Genomic DNA, 23819 nt, shown 5'->3' with positions numbered 1-23819 from the left:
TCAGCACATCCCAAATAGGACATAATTGGATTGACAGACACAAAGCCAGTTATTAGACTGTTATTATCTGATTGGAAAAAGCAGGCAGAGAAGCATACAACTATAGCCAAACTAATCTGATGATGTCTGTTGTTCCCGGATGCAGCGGCTGCCGCACAGAATTCATGGGCTTTGAAATCCCTCACTGGCTTAGGGACGTTTGGAGTTCCTTCTCTCGGAATTCATCGCTGTATTCTTATTACAAATCATTATAATGCAATCTAATAAAACACAGTTTGCATAAAGATGGGGCCCATTTATAAAACTGTCACCACAGCCACTCTATTAATAGAGCCATTTTAAAGATTTATTGTGAGCATATGTTACTTTTTACAGGGGGCCAGATTGAGAGCTGCAGGATTTGAACATGCAAGAATGTGCTACTGGTGATAATTCAAAAGAAAAATGTAAGCTGTTCCGCCCAAGTAGTGTCATTAGACTCGTATTCTTTGCTTTTTAGGGATGACCGTCAGCCAGTAGTGTTAAAGAGGCATTAAAGAAAGGTGACGAGGTCTCGGGCCGTGTGACCTAGGCACCTTTTCTCTTTCACAGATGCCAGCTTTCCTGTCTGGCGCCACTGGAGGACAGAGGACACGTGGGATGGGCTAAACATGAGAGTTGGGAAGCAGAACTGGGCTCTGGAGCTTTTTGCTTCTCCACACAACTAGCGGAGATGGATCTAACCGGGGAGAAGTAGTAAAGGGGTGCCTTCCATTCATTCTGTAATTGGTTCAGGGAGAATCCTAACCTCCTGGAGTTTCGAGGCCTTGATGTTCACGGGAAGAACTAGACAGGAGCCTACAAGTTAACAGCTACTCAAAAGGATCTCTAGAGCGCCTGCAGAGTGTGACGTACTTTTCTAAGTAGACAGCCATGACCCAGCCTAAGTCTCTGCCCCCGTGGGGCTTCCATTCCAGTGAGGCACATGCAACATAAGCAAGTAAATGTATGTGGTGTATCAGGTTATGATCAATTCTACAAAGAAAAAGAGGCAGTTAAATGGGATAGAGTGATGGGGGGCTCTTGTAGATGCCACGCCTTCCTGAACGTCTTCAGAGGAGGCCACGTGTGCAGCCACCTGGCTGAAGTGAGCAGGGTCCCCTGGAGGAAGCGCCTCCCAGGCAGAAGGACCAGCGCATCCAGAGGCCCGGAGTCCGTTGTAAGCATTTTGTCAATGTTACCACCAAGATGCTGCCAGCTTCCTTTGCCTGATAAAGGTCCCCATCATTTCTTGTTTGCAAGTTAGGAAAGACTGATAATATGTGTAAAAGGGTGTTATAAACCCTAAACAATATATAGACATAAGATATTGTTAGTAAGTTCCAAGAGGGCTCTAGAGCTCTCCATGATTACACAGAGCCATTAAAAGTTTCAAAAGAAGTCCTACTTAAAGAGACTCAGTGTGTGACAGAACTTTTATGATACAAATACTCTATTACGTTTACAAATCAATGAACAAGTGAATTGTTAGACATAGCACCTGCCATATAGTGAGTGTCCCTTTATTTGGGGCACTTTGCTTACATACACTGGGTGGCATACATCCCTGCCAACCTTACAATAACCCTCCAAGGGAGGTATTATTCACCCATGTGTAGATCGGGGCCTCAGGGTGAGGGGAGTGTCCTGTAGTTAAACATCTGGGAGCTGAGATTCCAACCAGCCCTGTCTGACCCCAAACCCTGTGTTCTCTTCTGCACACCACGCCGTCCAAGAGATCACACAACGTCTTCTTAATATGAGTGACACATTGCGTTAGCAACCATGGGAAACACTGAAAAATAAAAGCACCGTCTCTACTCAGAGAAATGAAAATAGAGTTAGGAAGAGATGGTTACATGAGAAAAAATAGAGGACAGTGAAAGGTGAGGTATAAACACAGAATCACATTCTTTGGACTATGAAAGCTGGGGAAGAGAAGGAGAGACAATAGGCCTGAAGCTGAGCTTTTCAAAGACAGGCAGAATTTAGATAGGCTATGTCAAACCTCTCCCGTCTATATGGGTGTTAGAATCTACTTCTCTACCTGAGGTGAAAATTGGATAGCATCGTGGTTACCTACGGAAATCACTTAACAGGTCAGAGATGAACTGCTGTCTCTCAGCGTGGGAAATACAATGCGGCTACATCTTCCTCCAGCTTTTCCCCTCTGTGGTTAAGCTCCAAAAGAACTATTCACCCTGTGAATAACAGGCATTATAGTGCATTAAAAATACATATCTTAAAATACTGGATTACAAAGAAACAAAAATTCATAGACACAGCCAACAGTTTAATGGCTGTTTACCAGAGGGTAATATATGGTGATGGAAGGAGAACTGACTCTGGGGGGTGAACACACAATGCAATATCCAGATGATGTAACACAGAATTGTATACCTGAAATCTATGTAATTTTGCTAACCATTGTCACCCCAATAAAGTAAAAAAAATACTAGATGACATAGTGACACTCAGAAGAGCTAGGTGCTGACACCCCCAGAGGTAGCAGGAGCTCAGGCTGATGGAGGGACCTGGATTTGTGTCTCCCTGTCCTGCTCCCCTGGGACAGGCCAGATGCCGTATTTGCGTTGCCCTCTCTCAGCCCGTGCAGCACTGACTTCATCTATATTAAATGCGAGTGTTCTGAAACTTCACCGAAATGAGACGTGTTCTGAATGAGTAGAAAAACATACGAGAATGAAAGGTCCAGGGCAGGAATGGTTTGGGATTCTTATGAAATAATAAGTAAATAAGCATCCTGCAGAGATGTGAGAAAGTAATGGGGCCGGGTCATAGGAGGGCCATGAAAACCAGGGAGGGAATTTTTGGATTCATGAGATGGAAGTAGAAGCCATTGAAGGTTCTTGAAAAAGGGAATATCACTGTGCAAGAGATCTTTCATGTACATTAATCTGGTGGTGAAACATTGGGTAGCTAGTGAGGGAATGGGAGAGACCCGTGCAGAGACCGTTGTAATAATCTAGGAGAACAGGGCATAGACCAGAACTGTAGACCAGTCATACGAGTAGTGATTGGACTGGTGTGCAGATGATTTTCTTGTCTTTTCACCTTACTTGATCTCATTAAAGCAATTTAAAGGGAATAATGCACATTCACAGGAGCAGGTTAAATATCAAGAAATTGGTGAATCAGGTAGCTATAGCTTTTGGAAATATACTTTATCATCCACCCACCCACCCACCCATCCATCCATCCATCCATCCATCCATCCATCCATCCATCCATCCTATATTCTTTCTTCCTCCTCTAAATTTAAACTTACAGTGAAACACATTACTTCCCCAGAGAACAGTGCCAACATAGCACTGCAAAATGTTTGGCATTAGATTAGGTAATGAATATGAAAGCGACTCCAAAATTCTGAAGTCAGATTTGAAACATCATTATTATTTAGTTTCCATCCCTTCTGGATTCTCTTAAAATCATATTTAGATTAGATAGTTTAGTGTATGTATAGCTTGTACATTTGAAAATAAGTATTTCCTTCAGTGACCCAGTTTCTAATTATTCTGATTCCTCCTGCATTGTTGTAATAACACCCTCTCCTAGAGAACTAATTGACCAAAAAGGAAGGGAGTCTTCTTTCTGTCTATCAAGACCTAGAATAATCACTTTGGTTCTCTTTATGACACTTTAAGTGAAAGGTTCACAACTCCAAGAATAAAAGTTTTGCTGTTTTGTTGTAATAACGTCCCTTTTATTTTTCTCATAAAACAGTGTTAAGTAATAGTCATATTATTAAGTATTATCAGTGCACTGAATTTTCAGTCCTCTGATGATACGGTTTTCTTACTCTTGTTTCAAAAGTTCAAACAGCCTTAGAAACTATAGTCAAAGAGAAGTTCATTCATGGAAACATTTCTTGGACATTCCCTGGTCATTGCTTTCTTTCAAGGTTTAGGTGACAGTGTGAACATCTAATTAGGTTCCCAGGGTGGCGACCTAACAGGCAGGTATCTTCTATCCTCTAGTAACAATACTACAAAGTGTCACGTATGCATAACTTCTTGAGTCAAAGAGCAAGACAGAAACATTTTAAGGTCATCTCATCCTTTTGCTCCTTTCCGGTGTTACAACTACATAAATAACCATGGGGAATGGAATGACTCAGCCTTGAGGTCAAAGGTTGATCAAACACATCTTTTTTCAAGATGAAAAATATAATGTTACCTGACACCTAGCAGAGCTGCAGCCTGCATGGCAGACACCCACCGGATACGTTCACACGGTGCAGGCCGGCGATGAAGGTGTGGTGTGTGGAGCCAGGGAAATCAGAGAGCATGAAGGTGGTTCTTTTTCCACTTGTTATTGCTTTCTTAGCAATGCTATTTATCACCGTGCTAATTTCCAAGGGGAGCAATGAGATGAGAGACATGGACTGCATTTGGAAATGATTTTCCTCTGATTTGCTGTGAGTGAGACGTAATTTACTGGCATCCCTTCCTGCTTATGTTCTCTTCTGGGTTGAGTATGTTATATTTGCGCTTTATGAATAATCAATAGGCCTACTTGCGTCCCCCTGTACCAGGGCATACCCAACTAATAAGAGGCAAAATTTGTCTTAGCTGCAATACTGTTCGTAATTTATGAATACTTTCTAAAGGTAGAGACTCAAAATTATGAATTAATTAGAGCTTGCACAAATAAAATTAGCTCTTAATTGTCATGGGTAGAGAGATACAAGCATAAAATGATCATTAACATTGGCCAACAGCAAATGAATATATATTTTCTTTACATAATGCTCAGCTAAACACAGCCCTAAGTTGGCGGGTTTACATCATGGCCATTTTCAGAGTCAGCTTCACTTACTGCTTCATGTAGGAAGCTTGCACTGAACTTCTGGCAGCGCCCTATGCTAGGCACTGAAGGGTATGCAGTGATAAAGCTAAACAGTCAGTATCTTACCCTCAGAGAACCTAGAATCATGTGGGGGGGCACATATGCAAACAGACTGCAATGTGGTCCATGCCTTTAGCCTGTGAGCCTTTCTAGGGTGTAATTCTCAAGTTCTCTTTCCTCTGGATCAGTTGCTTTCATACCATTTTTCACAGTAAACATTATAGTTTACACCAGGATTCGGTATACTCTTACAGGTATGTGTTTAAACAACCGGACATAAACAACTACTAAATAAATGCACATAAATAAGACAAACCAATATTTATCATTAATATATGCGGTGCGCTATGATATGTTCTATCTTATTTTGTCCCCCCACCCCCCACTGCTCCACCACCATCTCTCTATGTGCTGATTGCAACCCTTTACATTTATCTCAGGACCACTAACAGGGTGTGCATTGTGCTCGGATTCCGCACCCCTTTAGCTTGAGCTGTCTTGAAGCGTAGTTCTGTTTGGTCCCATGTTTCATTCTTCTAGTGGTTCCTGCCATACAGTAAGCACACACGACGTTGCTCACTGAGTGAATAAGTGGATACCCAGATCTGCTGAGAACTAATTTTTGGTCCAACCTGATGAATAGCACAGATACAGTCCCTCTAATCCTGACCAACAGAAATAAGAAAAAATGATCAGTGTGTCATTCTTGTACCGCTATTGAGATGAATATAACAGGGTAATGAATTATATATTACTGAGAAACAATCCATGTAGTTCAAGGGTATGCAAAACACCTACCGCCCTCAAATACTAACACATTTCACTTCCCTAACGGTCTCTCTCTATTCAGCATGCCATTGAGGATTTTTTTCTGGAAAAAGCGTGACTTATGCAATGAAACCTGCCTTCAATTATTTATGGTTTAAATTAATGCAAATAACACTTTCAGGCTTGTTGTGCTGATGCTCATTAATAAATATTTCATTGGGTATTAGGAAGATTCAGATTGACTAAATGGGGCTCCTTGTCCATGTAAACAAAAGCCCTTGTGTTTTTCGCAACTGTGCAGGCCCAGTTCTAACCGTGTTTGTAAGACCTAGCCAGACAGTCAGCTCTAATGTGTCTTTTGGAGCACAAATTAACATAAGACCCGGTATTATATTATATTATATTATATTATATTATATTATATTATATTATACTATACCCGGTCTTATAATAAAAGAAGACCGGGTCTTATATTAATTTTTGCTTCAAAAGATGCATTAGAGCTGATTGTCCAACTAGGTCTTATTTTCGGGGAAACACGGTATGTCTAGCTTTCATTAAACCAAATGAGTGTTAGGTGGGTACATCTCCAGAAGCATGGATCCCATGGGAACTGGCGTCACAGAGGGCTCTGCTGTGAAATCATCCTCCAGTTAAACCAAATTTAATCTCATTAGCAGCGTAATCGTGCTTTTAGGAGAAATGGCGAATCAGGTTAAAGAGAAACCCACATAGTCTAATTACTCTTTGACTTTTGCCATTGAAGAATAGAACACTGAACTAAAAGGCAAAAGATGCAGGTTTTGTGCTTGGCCTAACATTGTGTTTGAATCTTACGAAATTCCAGGTTTCTCACGGCTCCCCAGACCTGTGGACGGCATTGGTGTCACGCCATAGCATGTTTTGGGATCACGTCCTATAGACAGAAACACATCAACAGTAGTTTCCTGTTATATCACTCGTTTTTACATATGCATCTTGCCCACTTATTTTCCCAACAAAGTTGTATGTGTTTGACTTTGCCAGTGTTTTTAAAACTATCAAAAATCTAAAACGTAGCTGTGGAAAACATGCCTTTCCGTCTTTGGAAATGAACTCATTGGAAAACTTGCTAGAATTATTGAATCTGTGATCATTGATTTTACTTTCTTCTGAATTCCCATGCATGTGGGCTTGGCCATTCTGTTTAGTACATGGTGTAGAAGAAAGAAGAGTGGCTGATTGGGAGCCAGATCTGGGTTCCAGATGCCATCTTAAAACTTGACAACAATGTGACCTTCAGCAAATCACGTACCTTAGCGGAACTGCAGTTTCTTCCTGGGTAAAAATGCATATGACTATCACTGTGAGAACAGCCCTCAAAGCAGAGTGAGGCTCACTTTGTCAGTGTGAACATGAGTGACACATAGGAGAGATTATCCTTTATCCACTTGACTTACCAGACTTGGCATTCCTAGCTGCTAGGGCTCCCTGGTCAGTAACGGTTAGTTGAATTGATTATTTAGTTAGGTGTTTGGGAAGTTTACTGTCATGTTTCAGATTATTGGTGGCATCTTGTATATATGACTATGTTGAAAAAGAGAGGAAATACAGCGAATACCTCCTGTCCAAAAGGAGTTTATTATTAGGTTGGTGCAAAAGTAATTGCGGTTTCACAGGTTAAAAATTATGCGAAAACCACAATTACTTTTGCACCAACCTAATCTATAGCTGCCAAAACAAGATATGCATGTGGGAAATGATGTAAAAGCATGTAAAGGTATTACTAAAAAATGAATGCACAGAGTAGCAATCTGAATACATAAATGCTAAATGCAAAAGTAACTCTTGTGCCTGCGGCTGCCATGCCTCTGGCCATAATTTTTCATTGTCGACCTGATAAAAACGGACAATTTTATGTCTGCTATCGTGTTGAAAATAAACTATCAAAGGGAACTGGCTGCCACTATGATGGGCTAGAAATTTTTTACAAGTTTCACATGAGACAAAGTAGTTTCCTGAAATATTTTGTTCCATTAAAATGTACTTTGTATTTGTGCTATGATAAGGCATATATTCCATACATTTGGTTTTCCACTCCTTTGAAAACAGGAGGCATTTCAAAGGGATTAAGAAGTAAAATTGGCAGTTACAAAACAGGCATGAGGATGTAAAGTACAGCATAGGGAATATAATTAGTAATATCGTAATAACTATGTCTGGTGTCAGGTGGGTACTAGACTTATGGGGGTCACTTCCTAAGTTATGTAGATGTCTAACCACTACACTGTACACCTGAAACTATTATAATATTGAATGTCAACTGTAATTGCAAAACTTTTTAAAAGAAAGAAAACAGGAGATATTTCTTAGACGAAACCAGAGCTTACATTGAGGTTTTTTTTCATGTTCTAACTACTTCTACAGAGTTTTTATGTCTCTTGCATATTCAGCTGCAATTCATAGTAAGAATCAGCCCAAGTGTGTACCTCACTGAGCAGAGTAAGCTGATTGCAGACCCTAACTGGTGGGCAGCTGTGTTGTCTTCTGTGTGTTTTAGGTATTTGTCATCAACATAATCCAGAGGAATGTCAGTTCTGCAGGAACTGATCATATTGTAATTGGAATTCCTTTATAGGGTCTAGTTTTTCTTCGGAAATGTTGTATATCCCATCACTTTAATGCCTATATGGTTGATTGATATTCACCTACAAGTCATCGACTAGACAGGAGGCTTTCCCCCTGTATTATTCCATATACAAATGTAATTATACTTTTCTGTGCTTCAGATTTGTTAGCATAATTTTCTTTTCAGTGCACAAGGTTATTAAAATACTATTGACTATTTTCACTATGCTGTGCATTACATCCCATGACTTATTTATTTTATAACTGGATGTTTGTACCTCTTATTCCCTTCTGGCAACCATCATTTAACTGTTCTCTCTGTCTGTGAGTCTCTTAGCAGAATTTTTTAACATTTATTTAGCCTGACAGAAGAAGTGAAAACGTGAATCACATAGAATGGTAGAAGTGATAAAGTCTTTAATTCCTGTATAGTAAGTGGACCTTTTTAATGAATCTATAAGACGGAAATGATTCCGAGGCCTCTGAAAAGAAAGACAGTAATAGTGGAATGCCAGCTGAGATGCCTTAAAAATGTTTAGCTTCTTTCACTTTCAATATGAAGTTGCTGTTACTCCAACCCATTTTGTCATGTTGAAACCCTGAGAGTATAATATGACAATAAATTGGCCAAACGTGAGACTCTAGAAATCCGATAATTGCTTCCAAATAGGAAAGAGCTCTGTAGGAGGTATATTTGAGGAGAACTTCGAGCCACTGTGGAATATAACTTTGCGAATATTGTTGCAAGATAATTATACATATTGGTCTGGGAATGTGTGGCTGTGGGAGCTGAGAAAAGAAACAACGGTGATACAAGAAGATTATCGTGGCTTAATTGAAATAATCAAGTATCTGAATAAAGGAGACACAAGTAGAAAAGTTTAGGGGACAGGAAATGTCTGTGACTCGCATATATCATAACTGTTGCCTAGGGGATCACTCACTATTTTCCAGGTACTTTTTCTTACAACACTTTGCATTCAGGCTGGCAGTTAATTATATGATAATAAACGTAAGAGTGGGATAAGAAACATAATCTAAGTTCAGGAACAAGGTTAGCTGCCAAATAGGCTCATCAGAGATCATTCAGCACTGAGTTTTTCAAAACATTCACTTATTAAATATAATGAAATGCATTCTGTTGAGGAACAGTGAAGACGAGAATCAAGTGGCCAGCCAGTCTCTTCCAACAAACACATACTATAATTTTATCCCAGCAGACTGTCACTTGTGTTTTTGACACATGAAATGCTTCCAGTCTCTGACGTGTCATTGCAGTATTCAGCGTAGGCCAGATTCACTAAATTCCACATTACCAGGAAAATGACCAAGTTTCGATTTGCTAATCTTTCGCCTAAAAAATGCCTCATGTTAATACATTTTATTGCATGCCTCATTTCAGTGCACAACCTTCTCTTTGTTCTTTCTCTATCTCTATTATTTATTCACCTTGTTTACCCTGCCATATTGATTCTCTAAAACATAGCTTCAAAATAATCTGTGCATTTATAACCCTTTCACAAAACACTAGCCTTTTAAAACAAGCCTAAATAGTTTGTGATAGAAACACAATATTATCGTTTGGTCAAGTATCTGTTAACTGTGTCCATTGTGTTTGATACAGTGTTAAGTGCTTCAAGTATGTTTCACAAATACACAAAACGCAACTGCTGCTCTGAAGGAGCTTAATTCTAATAGGAGAGAGTAAACACAGAGTGAGAGAAATGACTAATGCTATGTAATGAAGTAAAGTAGTTCAAATTAATAAAGTAGTTTAAAGAGATCAGGGAAAACGATGAGTGAGTGAGCTTCGAATAGGCCCTTGAAGGAGGGTTATAGTGAAAATGACAGTTTTTCAAGCCTCTACTCGAGCTTACATCCCACGATTTAGAAAATGCCTACATGGACTAAAAGTAGACCACAGAGATATGAGAAAAGGCGTAGAGTTTTGTTTGTTTGTTTATTTTTTAATGTAGCGAGTACACAGAAAGCAAAGTTTCCTAATGAGTAGAGTAACGATATGTTGGACTTATTTCTTGATACCTACTAGTTATCAAACACTGTCTGCAGTAAACAATGGGGAGAATGTTCTAGGCAAATGGACCAGCATGTATAAAGACCCGGAGGCGAGAAGACTAGGATGCATTCATGCAACTACATAGTTATATATTCTATGCCTTAATGAGATTAATATAATAGCTGTGCGTGAGATAAATTGAAGAAGGGATCAAAGATGGACAAAAACCAGGAGATTGTTTAGGGAGACCTGGGAAAGAAACTACCTTACATTAAGTTCTGTTCATTCATCTACACCGTCTCATTTAATAAACGCCTGAGTTGTGGTGCTGGATGTTACACACGGATGCCCAGGAAGGTCTGCCCAGGCTCCCACAAGGAGCTAATTGAGGGGGGACCATTCATATCATGTGCTGTGGGAATGATCGTCCCTGAGCCACGATGCTTTCACTGTGGATGTTTTAGCACCAGCACAGTACATGGCATACGGTCGACATCCCGTAAATACTGCTCAACTCAATGAAAGACTGAACAGTGAATAAATGCATGAACATAAAAGATAATATAAAGAGAATGCCTCTAAGTCTGGAAGTTCTTGCATAAGTGGCAAGGCTGAAAATAAGAGAAAGAAATTAAAAGATGGTCCAGGTTCAGCCTGGGTAACTGAAATGAGGATGGTACAGAAATAGAGACATGGAAGGGGTGGATTAAAATTACAACGGAGGGCAGCCGTAATGTGTCCCATTTTAGACATAGTTTGAATGATCAAGAGGGCACCCAGTTGAAAGTTTCTAACAGGTGGTTAAAAATGCAGGTCAGAAGCTTAGGGAAAGAAGTCAGGGCTAGAGATAAGATTTATTGTATTCCAAGAGAAATAATGTGATTTTTGCTATATTCACATTTTTGTAGTTAGCAGTATCATGGTCCTGTCCGTCCACACAAGGTTCCATGAGGTCAGCACACACTCTAGGACTTCCCACATGGACCTCTGTTGACTGTGCTCTGCTTCCAGCCTCCCTCGAGAGTCCTCACACAAAGAGCAAACCTCCGGGAGGCAGCGGCGTTAGAAGAAACATTGTGGAGTGGTGCTTCAGCCCAGCGTGGCCTCTGGAGCCAAACCACCCAAGTTCAAATTTGGCCCCATCACTTAGTAGCTCTGTGACCTTGGGGGGAAGTACTTCACCTTTGTGTGCCTTCATTTCTTCTTCCAGATGAAAACTGTAGAAGGACTTTACTTCATAGTGTTGGGGGGAGTAAGGGAAGCAAAGCAGCCTTAAAATAGTGCTGGTGTATTTTAAACACAATGTAACTGTCAGCTGTTAATGTCACTGTTACTGTCTTACTCAGTTTCATGATATGTAAAATGCAGATAGTAATAGCACAGACATCACTGGGTTATTGGGAGAATTGCATAAAATAATCTTTGCAAAGCTTTTCCATCAGGACATGGTAGGAACCCAATAAATGTAAGCAATTATTAGTGCAGTTTCTACTGACATAGCCACAGGTGGAAGATTTGCCTGGTTCCTCTGGGTCTTACATTAAAATATCTAAAGGCCAAACAGATGTGGGACACCTAACATAAAGTATATTTAATACATTACACATAAGTTTCTGGCGATATAATAGACATTTTGTAATAAGTCACAGTTTTTCTTGAAAATTTTTCAAATAGCCTTATCTTTTATTAAAAAGAAATATAAAGGACAGGTTATTTTACAGTATTCGGTTGGTGCAAAAGTAATTGTGGATTTTGCAATTATTTTCAACCTTTTAAACTGCAATTACTTTTGCCCCAACCTAATATTATAAATAAGATAAATGGAAAAGATAAAAACAAAATTCCGAAAAGCAGGATTATCATTTTGTCTCTGAGCTTTATATCAATAACCCTTATCTATTTCTTTACATGCCTTTTTGGTTTAAAAAAAAAAAAAAAAGAGATTGCTTGTATTAAGGGTTAGAGCTTGAATTACTTCAATTTCCAAGTTATATGGTTAAAAAAATTTAAACAGCTGTCATTTTAAACAGGCTTACTTTTTTTTACCTAAAGTGCTTTTCAGTCTGGAGGGAACACTCAAATGTCATCAAAAATCACTTGGCAATATACTCATGGTGAGATATTTTACAGTTAAATTTGTTTACAAGCCTGCAGAGTTCAAATCTTGTAGATCATGTTCTTTTCTCCCTTTCCTTAATGACTTCCACGTCTTTTTCCTCCTCTGGTCCTAGGCGTGAATTTCACTCATTACAAATAAGAGCACCCAAGTCCCTTTTTATTTCATTAGCTCAGCAAGTTGTCTCCTAGACTGAGGACATGATCAGGCTCTGCAATGATGAGCTGCTTTCGCATTTTTACCCAGAAAAATGTGTATATGCCGCTACGAAAGGCACAAGAGGTAGGGTTAGGTTAGTTACAGACTGTTGGGGGGTCCTCTTCCGGATGTGCCCAGGAATTAAGAGGCAAATGTGCTCCAAAGGGCATCCACCTTTATGGATTTGTCTTCGGTTTTCCTGTTCCACTGATTTATGGTCTTCCATATGCCTGTTGCTGCTGTTTCTGAATGAGTCTCCTGTAAATCATTTCTAGGTGATGTTTTTCGAGTCCGTTGACTATGTCTCTGATCCAAGCAAGTCAAATATATCTCCAATCAATTCCTCCGAGGCGCCTTTCCTTCTTTGCCCAAGTTGTTTTCAGTTTGCTCTGTGCCTCAAATGTCGTTTTGAGAGTAACTGAGTAAGGAAGAAACGTGTCTTAAAGGAGCCATGCTTGCTGGGCGTCTTCTTTCTGCACAGAGTTGTCTCTGGACTTCGGCATGGCTTCACTTGGGTTTGCTTCCAAAGGCCCCTTTACCTGAGTACAGCTGACGGGGCACAGTTCTTTGTGCAAGGATGGGCTCGTGTCTGGGAATGGATGTCATTATGGATTCTAGATTGATTTTTTTTTTTCATATAAATCAAGCATGGTAGGGACTTTGAGTATACTCTCAGGAAAGTTTCCTATGTCCCTTAGAGTGAGGTGCAGGAAGTGGCATCTACACGCAGAGCTCTGGTATTAGCACTGCTCGGCACCTTTTTACATGGGCCCATATATTCCGGGGAAGTTCTGCACTTGGCACTCACTCAGTATTTCATTCTCTTTCTGTGTCCAAAGACGATTTGGATTTACTGAAGTTGAGGGCAAGTGTCATTTTATTTTCTCTTTGTAATGCATATGTCATTCATGCTATGGGGTTGTTGTTACTGCTGCTGTTTGCATTCTTTTCCCATAAAACCAAAACACAAAATCGAAGGTGCACATTTCATAAAATTCAGAATTCCGGCTTTTGGAGCACCAAGAATGCATTCACGTCTCTCTCACGAATAGTGTATCACTGTATATTGCCAATTGAGTTTTTAATGTATACATTTATAAATATCCATGTCGTATGACATTACTGAGTGTACTTGTATTAAATGTGACAGTAGAGTACTGCACGATGAGGATGGTGCCATGGGGACTTACCTTTGAATAGGCTTGACTACTTACACAGAGCTTCTGCAGGCTTGTGAATATCATGCAACTTTTCACATAGAAGCCTTGGACTAAAAGGAGGGACAGGAGATTATTCAGATTTTTAAGTATGCCTTTAAAGCTATTACGCAGTAGATGAGGTCCAGAGCTTCTCAGTGGGGGCAAGCATGGTTCGTCTCTGCACAGAGTCAAGACTAGGTTAGAAGATTACTGGAAATGCGATGCTGAGAAAACCTGCAGAACGCAGAATGTCAGAGGGACAAATACACATTCCTACTGAATCTAATACATGGCATCAGGAGAAAAGCCCCTAAGCCTTTCCGATAAATATTTGGTGTACATTATTCAGCCTAAACTACCAAAATAATATGCAGCGAAGCCAAGAAATATCACAGTGAAAAGAACTAAAATATTGTTTGTTTTATGCTACTGATTATATACAAATGTATGCAGTAAAAATGTAATTAGCAATAAACACTGCCAAACCGGTCATGAGGGAAGCATGAATGCATTCTTTGTGCTCCAAAAGCCAGAGTTCTGCATTTGAATTTTCAGAAATTTGCACCTTTGGTTTTGTATTTGGGAAGATGATGTTTCCCCGTGGTTGGGTTTAAGTTCTGCCTTTTTGGCAAGAGTGTCAGAGAAGTGATGCTGTGTTTTCCTCTATCATATCAGGAGGCACATGGTACCAGTTTGTTCCATTACTGATAATACTGGCCATAGAACTGAAAAAAAGCATGAAGGTATGAATGTAAGGAATACGTATTTACTATGAGCAACCATTTTTATTCAAATGAATACATATCATTGCAACTTCTAAAATACACTAAAGGCCCTCTGTGTTCAAGGATATTTCCAGCTGGTAGCAGCCATAATTCTTGGCTGAGATAAGATGGAAGAAGTGGAGCTTTACAGTGAAATGGAATTTGCAATGAGGAGGCTGGGTTAAGCCAGGGCTTGGAAAGCCTGAGTGAAATTGTAATTAGTTCACAATTTCTCTGGATAGAAATCAAATCAAGATAAAAATTTTGAAAATGCTAAGTGAAATATAGGTAGTATACACCCACGTTTGCATTCCACAGGACACATACTTGATATAAGAAAAAGTTTAAAATGTAGCGTAAGTTTAAAAATATGTCCGTATTTTAGGAGGCCCCCTAGTCGATGACATTCTGAAAAGAAAACCTTTGGTTAAATATTTACAAATAACAATATTGGAATTTCAGAAATAAGACCCAAGCTTTAGACATTCAAACGCAATAAAAAATCTCTTGCCTACTCACTTCTTTTTTGGTGTAGCCTTCTTCACAGCCTTAGGTTTAGGAGGCGGGGTGAGTAAGATTCCTCAAAAGCCTGTAATTAGATCCTCCGCCTATAGTGTTATGTAGATCTTTTCCTTTGGTTCTCATTCTCTTCCTATACACACAGATGGACCTGGGCTCTGTCTGCATTCTCATCGTTTACAAGGATCAGAAATCCGGGGTGTGAAAGAACTTCATGAGATAATACCCTTCTGACAGGGTCCCATCTGTGTTCGTCTTAACTTTGAAGTCGAGTGTTTTCCTTCCTAATGAGATTCTTATGAGTGTGAAAAATTCAGTGCTAGCTTTCTTCCAGAGACTGATGGGGAGCATTTTGGAAAACCCGGGCTTTTTGATGATTCCCCTCTAAGCCTTGAACCTCTCCTGTCTCCCATTCACCAGATCACTTAATAGTGTACTGTGGGAATTTGGGGGGAAGCAAAACAGACACACCCCTGGAAAATGACGAGGAGCTATTCCCAATAACTGTGGAAATACTTCAACAGAAACAAAATGAAGATATGTTCACTGTAGGATTACCTATAATAAAACCAGGAGGCAGAATTAATACTGCCTAATTGATATTTGGTTTAGTAATGTGTTCATTATAGCATGATGGAATGAGTCTATAATACTCTGCGAAGGAGCAGAATATAAAGTAGTGTGAACAACCATATGTGCAAAGTAAAAAAGCAATGTGGGAAGGCGAGCCAGGACTGGGTAATGCTCTTTCGGTAAGAGGCAGCCGTGGTGACGATAGGGGGTACGTTTTCTTTCGTTCTTTAAGTTTTTTATTTTATTTTTTATTTGGACCTCTAATCTGAATTCTTGGGAAAAAAAGCATTTTGTTTTGTTTTGTTTTGTCAGAGAGGACATGCCCTAGATTCAGTAACTATGGGTTGAAGGTAAAGGATCCGTTAATTATTTTATTCAACACTTTCCTCACCAGATATTTCCTGAGAGCCTACTATGTGCTAGCCACAGAATAATATTAGATACTGAGGGTATAGCACTGAACAATTCACCCTTGGCCGCTGGCCATGTGGGGCTTTTTGGTCAATTATACAAATAGCTGCAGCGACCATTGACTTAGCAGTCACTATGGGTCAACCTCTGGACTGAGGGCTTCATTTTTCTTTCCTCATTTACTTATCAGAACAATCCTATGTGTCATCATGTGCATTTTACAGAATGCAAACGTGAGGTTACGAGAGGCTACACAACCTGCCCAAGACTGTACATTCAAGGTTCTCACTCAGGAAACCCTCCTCTCAGCGCTGCCCTCGGCCACTCAGCCTCCCGGAAGTGATTCCTCTTGCCATGACGAGGGGTCTGGTTTGCTCCTGGATGCCTAGGAAGGTGTTTATCCTGTCTCCTTCCTGCCCAAGAAAAAGCAACTTGTGTCCACTGAATGTAATTGCTTCCCATTTTTGACTGGAGTTAAAAAGGGGGCGGCTGAGATGGCCCTAATTTTCCTCTTTCATTCTCTCTCAAGTGTCTCGTGCTTTCTGCACAGTGAGGGCCCTCACAGCTCTGAAAGCAGATTTGGAAACAGGGTAAATGGGCCCCCTCGAGTTAGAGATGACAGCATCAACCTGGGTGTGTCATTTTAAACTGCCCTGTGTGCTTTAGGGGATAAATGACTTGTGTTTGGAGAAATCATTCAGCTGCGTGTGATGGGAACTTCTCCATCACTGCTGCTCAGGGCGGGTTCCTTTTCTAGAGACACCAAAGGCAGATGCGAGACTAGGAAAAAAAAAAGTGGGGATAATTCAGAGCCTTCTGTCACTGTTGAGGAGCAGATTAACTACTAAAAATTTTATTCTAATAAGTGTTAAAGATTTTTGGAAATGTAAGAAGTCCTTGTGCTCAGAAGACTCTCTTTCTAAGTCTCAGTGAAAAGAATAAATAGGGATTCTGATGATTGATCCCCATAATATTAAAAAATGATGGAAGATCTCTGCTGTCTTTACTCATTAGCAGATTCATAACAGTGGTGTTCTTTCAGAGGCCAGCAAGGAGACCGAGATGCACCTGGGTGAGGGACTTCCCTGGGTTCTCGAGGAGATCAGAAGGGGTCAGCATGGCAGGATGTGGGATTTGGGGATCTTCAAATTGTGGCCACGGTTAACTCTCTACTTGTATTTCTTTGTTTTTCCCTGCCTCCTTCCACTCACTCTCGTAAAGATTTACTATGTTTTGTTTTGGGTCATGCTTTTATTTCCCTCTCCATATTGATAACATCTGTTATGAAGCCTCCACGCTGTTTCTCATGGCTTCTCGAGTTCCACTTTTTTTCCTGCATTGGTTGGGTTACTTTTTCATTATAATAATTCTATATGTACTCCCTCTTTCCCTACACACACACACACACACACACACACACACACACACACACACACCCCCCCCCCAGAGGTTAATGGAGTGTTTAACTGGTGATATGCAAGATTAACCATGATTTATTTATTAATTAAGTAAAGGAAACTCTTTATTAGTCTAAACAGCGAAACTTAAGGGACATTTATATACCAAACTTTAAATGTGCTCTAGTTAGAAAGCAGTTTATGAAGTATGGTCTTTGATATGTGTAAGTAATTTTTATATTTTATCATTTAATTTTGAGTTGCTGCGACATTCATGGTTTTTAAAAATCAAATGATTCGAAAAAGTTATAACTGAAAAGTCGCATTCTCACTCCTCTTCCAGACCTCACCTCCATCCCTGCTTCCTACAGGTACTCACTTTTATTAATGTTTTGTGAGTCTTTCCAGGATGCCTTTATAATAAAATAAACAAATGAAGATATGTAATTCTTACACAAACGTCAGTGTAGTAAATACTGCTATACACAAATCGGTTTGCACCTTGCTTTTTTTCTCACTTAACAATATATCCTAGAGATCTTTCCACGTTAGTGCATCGAAAGCTTCCATGTTTGCTGGGGGCAGGGGCTGGGAGTTGCTGCACCATGATTTATTTAATCCCTAACCGATGTGTTTTGTTTTTGTTTTCAGTTGTTTCCAGTCTTTTGCCATTAAAATAATGCTGCACTGATCTATGTAATCATGTTCAAAAATGACTGTCAGAAAAATTTCCAGGAAGTAGGATTTCTGGGTCAAAGGGAAATGCATTTGTGATTTTGAATGTTTCACAACCATCAACAACAGAGGAGAATGCCCCCTTCCCCACACTTGTGCCAATAGAGTGTGTTTTCAAACAATTGGAATTTGACCAATGCATTGATGTAAAAAATGGCATTTCCGTACAGTTTACTTTTTTTTCTCATTATCAGTGAAGTTAAGACTATTTTCTTATGTTTGAAGACCATTGTATTTCTTTCACTGTAAACGTTTTGTATCCTTTGATCATTTTTCTACTAATTCATTCAGTTATTTCCCTGTCATCTGTAATATCTTCTCAATCAGTCATTTTTTGTGCTTTATTTCATTTGATTTCATTTCCCTTCTAGATTTTTATTGAGAAAAATTTTAAGTATAATAAAGCCCTTGCTTTGCACAGCGTTGTGGAGCTGTAAAAATTACCAGCACAGCAGTCGTCATCAATGGGGAAAACCACAACTGTTTCATGACTTTAAGAATTTTTGTTGAAACATTGAAAACTCTCTGTTATAAATGTGTACAGACATGGAAAAATAAGAAAACGAATAATGTATTGAGTCCACGGTGGCATTAGAAGCATTGAGAAATAGTGTTTTATTTCATTGTTAAAATCTTATCAAGAGTAGTTTGAACAATGCTTGCCACCTTCTTTTTGCTGTTGACAATCCACAATGAGCATCTTCTCTGTGCCTTGGTGAAATGTCAGACCTTCTGTAATAAGTTTGGATCAACTGTCAGCATTTTATTCTTTGCTTTTCATTGTCATGAAACATTTCCAAGAGTTCTATAATGTGAAACTTTTCGCTGTCAGTATCACTTCCTCTGGACCACCTTCATCCCTTTTGTCACAACCACTTCCCTCACTTATTTAGGGCAACAAGTTCACCTTCACTCTGGCTGCGCTCGCCTCTCAAATGGGGTCTGTGTCCACATTCCCATGGCCAGCGAGATTTCTATAAATTCACTGACATTCAATTCAAATTTCACACACATTGTTATTTGTTTGTTTGTTTTCTGTACTTTTATCTTATTTTGGCCAATTCCCTCTTTTTAATTATCCTTTGTAAAATATCACATGGGTTTATCACTGACCAAGGGACAACACAACTACATGCTCTGCTGTCTGTACATGAACTAAATAACAGGTGTACAGTGACCAGTCACCCACACACTTGGAAAGGAGTGACATGATCACCGATCATGACGAACAGCGATTGATTCTCGTAGAGATTTCTGATCTGAAGAGCTAGCCTCAAAGTTTGTACTTCATGCCACTACTCACAGTTAATGCCTGTGGCAACTGGAATTTAAACCTTGGTTTTGGAGGATCGGTGTTATTAACAAAACTGTAGTAACTTAAATTTGTGCCAGTCAGAGCCATGCAAAGCAGCAACTGCCAGTGTAGAAAAGTACAAAGAGTAATATAACCAACATCTGCATAGTCGTCTCAGCTTTGACAGTGATTAACTTTCCACCACATATGCTTTAAGTGTTTTGAAAAGGAAATAGATCATTACAAATCAAGGTGAAGTTCTCCTCTGCTCCCACCTCCCATCCTGTTCCCTTCCGTAACCTCCCTCCTCACCTATCATCATGAATTAAAAGTATTTTCTTTATATTCTCTCTCTCTCTCTCTCTCTCTCTCTTTCTCTCTCTCTCTCTCTCTCTCTCTGTCTTTCTCTCTCTCGTATTTCTATGTACATATATAAAGATCGCAATGAGAATTATGTAGTATTTGGGCATGTAATTTTAAATTTGCAACATAATTTGTTTTCTGTTTATCATGCGCTGCTTCTTTTATTCTTATTTCCTTCTTCAATTTAATAAAAACATTTTCCCCTTTTCCCCCCTAGTTTAGAATTCATGTTTTCTATTTCATCCTATTTCTATTCAATTAGTGAAACAGCTTGTATTTAAATATCTCTATCTCTGTACATAGAGATATAGATAGATGAATAGGCTACATAGATCAACAGTGCATATAGATAGATGAATATTATAGAGTGGAACTATAGAATTCTTGTTAAGAATTCTGGGAATTTCCTCACATTTCTCCATGGAAGTAGCCAAAGCCTAGTGATACCCATGTGTGCTTTGTCATATTTCTGTAACTGTTTCTCTGATACATTTAACAACCATTTTACTCTGTCTTCCAGATTTATTCAGGAGATCGAGCATGCCCTGGGACTTGGCCCAGCCAAACAGTGTTCTCTTCGAGAGTTTCTCACTATGTACATCAAAAACATCTTTCTCAACCAAGTCCTGGCTGAGATCAACAAGGAGATTGAAGGCGTCACCAAGACATCTGACCCCTTGAAGATCCTGGCTAACGCAGACACCATGAGGGTGCTGGGCGTGCAGCGCCCCCTCCTGCAGGTAGGTACCAATATACTTTGAACTTACTGTTTTTACCAACAGTTTTCATTGCCTTGGCAAGAGTCACAGGTGTAAAATAAAGACGAATTACCATCTGTTTCCATATCTTCAGGGACAAAACATGAAGAAATAAACAGGCACTAGGGAAATGTAGGACTAATGTAGAGATAATGGAAATTCCTTAAGATCTCTAAGAACAAAGTGATTCGCTTGGGATGTGGGAGGTAGTGATTCTCATTAACGAGCCGGCAATGCCTCATGGTATGCCTGGCATTTGTCCTTGAAAGACATTCTTTGTCCATTGGTGAATGTATCCTGGAGGATGAAGGACTTACAGGGAGGGAGGTACTCTGCCGAACCCCAGCTACCAACAGGAAACCCTCTGTACTCATTGCAGGGCAGACTTACAGTTAAGAACTTGGCTACGTGACAGTGAACTTGAACCTACCAGCAAACTCACTTTTAAAAATCAGATCATTTAATGAAAGTATGATCTTGTTAACATTGAATAGTTTACTTGGACTATATAAAGAAATGGTTTCTGAGCAACACATCTCAGAAGATACGTGGGTGGATATGCTCGGGGTATTTATTGTCTATCCATTCTATCCAGTGACTCCAAGGTAAATGTAAAAGAAACGAGTTATGAGTTTAAATGTATGGATGTTCATTAACTATTACTACATTGTAATTGAATCTTTATAGTGTTTCTTCATTTAAGAGACAAAAGGTTTCTTCATTTTTTACATAAATTGCATGATATGGAGATATCTCCAAATGTAGAAGGCTTGAGCCCTCCAAAGAAAAGTTGGATAAATGGCAGGGAGCTATAGTTGCCTTCAGTTGCCTGCCCTTCTCTGCCCTTATATATGTTTTTCTTGAATTTTCCTTCTTTGTACATTGAAATTAATGGAAATGCTGGACCCTTCATAGGAACGTGTCCTAGCTGGGACATTCTTTAGCAAATTCTTCTGTGATATTGAGAAAATAGAAGAGAGGCATTCACTTGTCCAGGACTTGTGTTATAGCGTCACACCAAGGAATGGATTCATTGGGATTGGCTGAGTCTGTTAGATTCCTGGTGAGGGATCTGTACTGAGTGAGCATGGGAGGCAGACAAGGGACAATGACAAAGGCATGTGCTCACTCGTCCCTCTGCTTGATTGCTCTTCCACTGGCTCTTTGCATGGCTCTGACCTACGCCTCTCTGAGTCTCAGTTCAAACATCACCTCCACAGGGGAACTTTTCCTGACAATCCTGCCTAAGTAGGCTCTCCTCCCTGGTTATTCTCCATTTCCTCCCCACCCCCAATCCATTCTCAACACTGAAGCCCAACCCTGGACGGTGTCACCAGAGCTCACCTGCCAGGTAACTCATGATCAGGTTCTACCAATAGGAAGCACTAACAGCAGATTGGAGGGTCAGAGGAGAAAGAGGGCGGGTTGATTTTATCTCCTTCCTTTCCACTTTGGATCATGGTTCTGGCCATGGTGCATCTCCGCATAACAGTGATGCCCGGTGACAACACGTCCTCCATAGCTCCAGCTCTCACTGAACTTGGACACCACCGTTTCTTCTCTTTGCACCTGATTACAGCTGTCCTCTATTACGAGTTTCTGGTGCCTCAGCATCCTTTGTTGCTTCTTTCAGTGCCAACCATACCTCTGTGGATCATCGCTTCAGGAATGTTCCTTCATTTGAATCATCTAAATGGAATTCTCTTTTATCAAGATCCCAAATAGATCTCCCCAGTTAGTCACTATTTTAACACTTTGATTTTTTTTCCTTCTTGACACAACAACTGTAGTTATTAGTTAATTTATTCTCCACCTTGTTTATTTTCTGTGTTTTCCCACTAGAATGTGAGTTCCAAAAGCGTGGTACAATACCAGGCAGCAGGAAGGTGCTCAATAAATAGTTTATTGAGTGGACGCATGCATGCATGGGTAGATGGATGGATGGACAAGGTGAATATGTTTTGAGAGGCACAGATACTGCAGACAGAGTGGGAAAATGAGAAATAGAGAATGACGAAACTTGTTTACCTTTTTCTTTTGCCTGACCATCTCATTAACTTCCTCTCCATCAGAAAACCTTTCTGTATTTATGTCCCTGAGGTGTCGTGTTATATGCTGTACTTTAATATGCTTAGTGTACTGAATTTAAAAGAAAACAGACAACAGTGTTCTACAGAGTGAGTCTGTGAACTAAAGCTGCTGGCTTGTTAAACATGATGATTGTCAGCTTGAGTCGCAAAGACACGTTAAAACTCATAACCAGTTGACTGCAGTCTGGGCCATGGCAGGGCCACACACTGTCGGCTGGTGGTCTTCTCTGGGCAGTCTACCAATGTGCCTATCACATCACTCCCAGCTTCGTCACCAGCTATTTGTACAGGTTACTGTTCCTCTTGTTCTTTTGTTTGTTTGGTTGGTTTTTTGTTTTGTTTTTTAGTTTTTTGTGGGGTTTTTTTTCTTGTTATTTAAATCAGTTACTCCATTCTGAAGCTAGATAAGAACTCCAACTTTACCTGTTCTCTCTTTGACCTAGTCAAGACATGATAATTCTATGTAAGGAAGTAAATCTTGAAACTAAGACCATTCAAGTTATCAATCTCCAAATTTGTTTTCAGAGCCAAAACACTTGCTTTCTTATTTGGTTATCATGTTGCCCTCTCTTTCTTCATAAAATTTTCATTTTATGAGAATGCAAGTGAATTAGACCATATCAATAAACTTGTTTACTATTCTCAGAGTTATGAGATCTAAAAAGCAAATGAAATGATGGTTAGTTTCCGTTTCCATCTTGAACATTTCTCTTGCTTTGTAAGAATTATAAATAATTTTCTAATATAATGTCCCATGCTCAAGCTTCAGTGTGTCTTAAATGTGTTTCTGTGTCACCTTGATAGTTTTATCCCTGGCTAATGGTAGGTGACCACTCAGAAGAAAAAGTAAGAAATAATCATCACAAATTTTAGCTGAGTTTCCAAAACAACTGTTCGTGTGAAAGATGCAGGTGGGTTAGGTATTCAGTTACATGAAGTATAAAAATGTCCTTTAAAAGTCATTCCCTCTGCCAGGCTGCTGTGTGGTCACAGAGTAGAAGAAAGGATCATGCCTGTCCCGTGAGGCAGCACCCAGTGTCATGTAGCATCAGCCCAACTGGATTCTCCAGGGAGAACAGAAGGACACCTGTCTCAGTGCCGCTGTCATTTGTTTCTGATGTGCAGA

General features: G+C 39.7%; 1 protein-coding gene across 1 annotated transcript in view; it reads left to right on the top strand.

Annotated features, from left to right (window-relative positions):
* Window positions 1-23819, top strand: part of EXOC4 (exocyst complex component 4) — a 635543-nt gene that overhangs the window by 419030 nt on the left and 192694 nt on the right. The window contains exon 11 of the mRNA XM_019750984.3: window positions 20366-20585. Coding sequence (XP_019606543.1) covers window positions 20366-20585 — 220 coding nt within the window. The remainder of the gene's footprint in view (window positions 1-20365; window positions 20586-23819) is intronic.

The sequence above is a fragment of the Rhinolophus sinicus genome, chromosome 8 (assembly GCF_057876585.1).
Source record: "Rhinolophus sinicus isolate RSI-liver-muscle chromosome 8, RSI-T2T, whole genome shotgun sequence".
NCBI classification, from domain to species: domain Eukaryota; kingdom Metazoa; phylum Chordata; class Mammalia; order Chiroptera; family Rhinolophidae; genus Rhinolophus; species Rhinolophus sinicus.
Note: the sequence above shows the minus strand (reverse complement) of the source record. Positions and strands in the feature narration are given on the sequence as shown.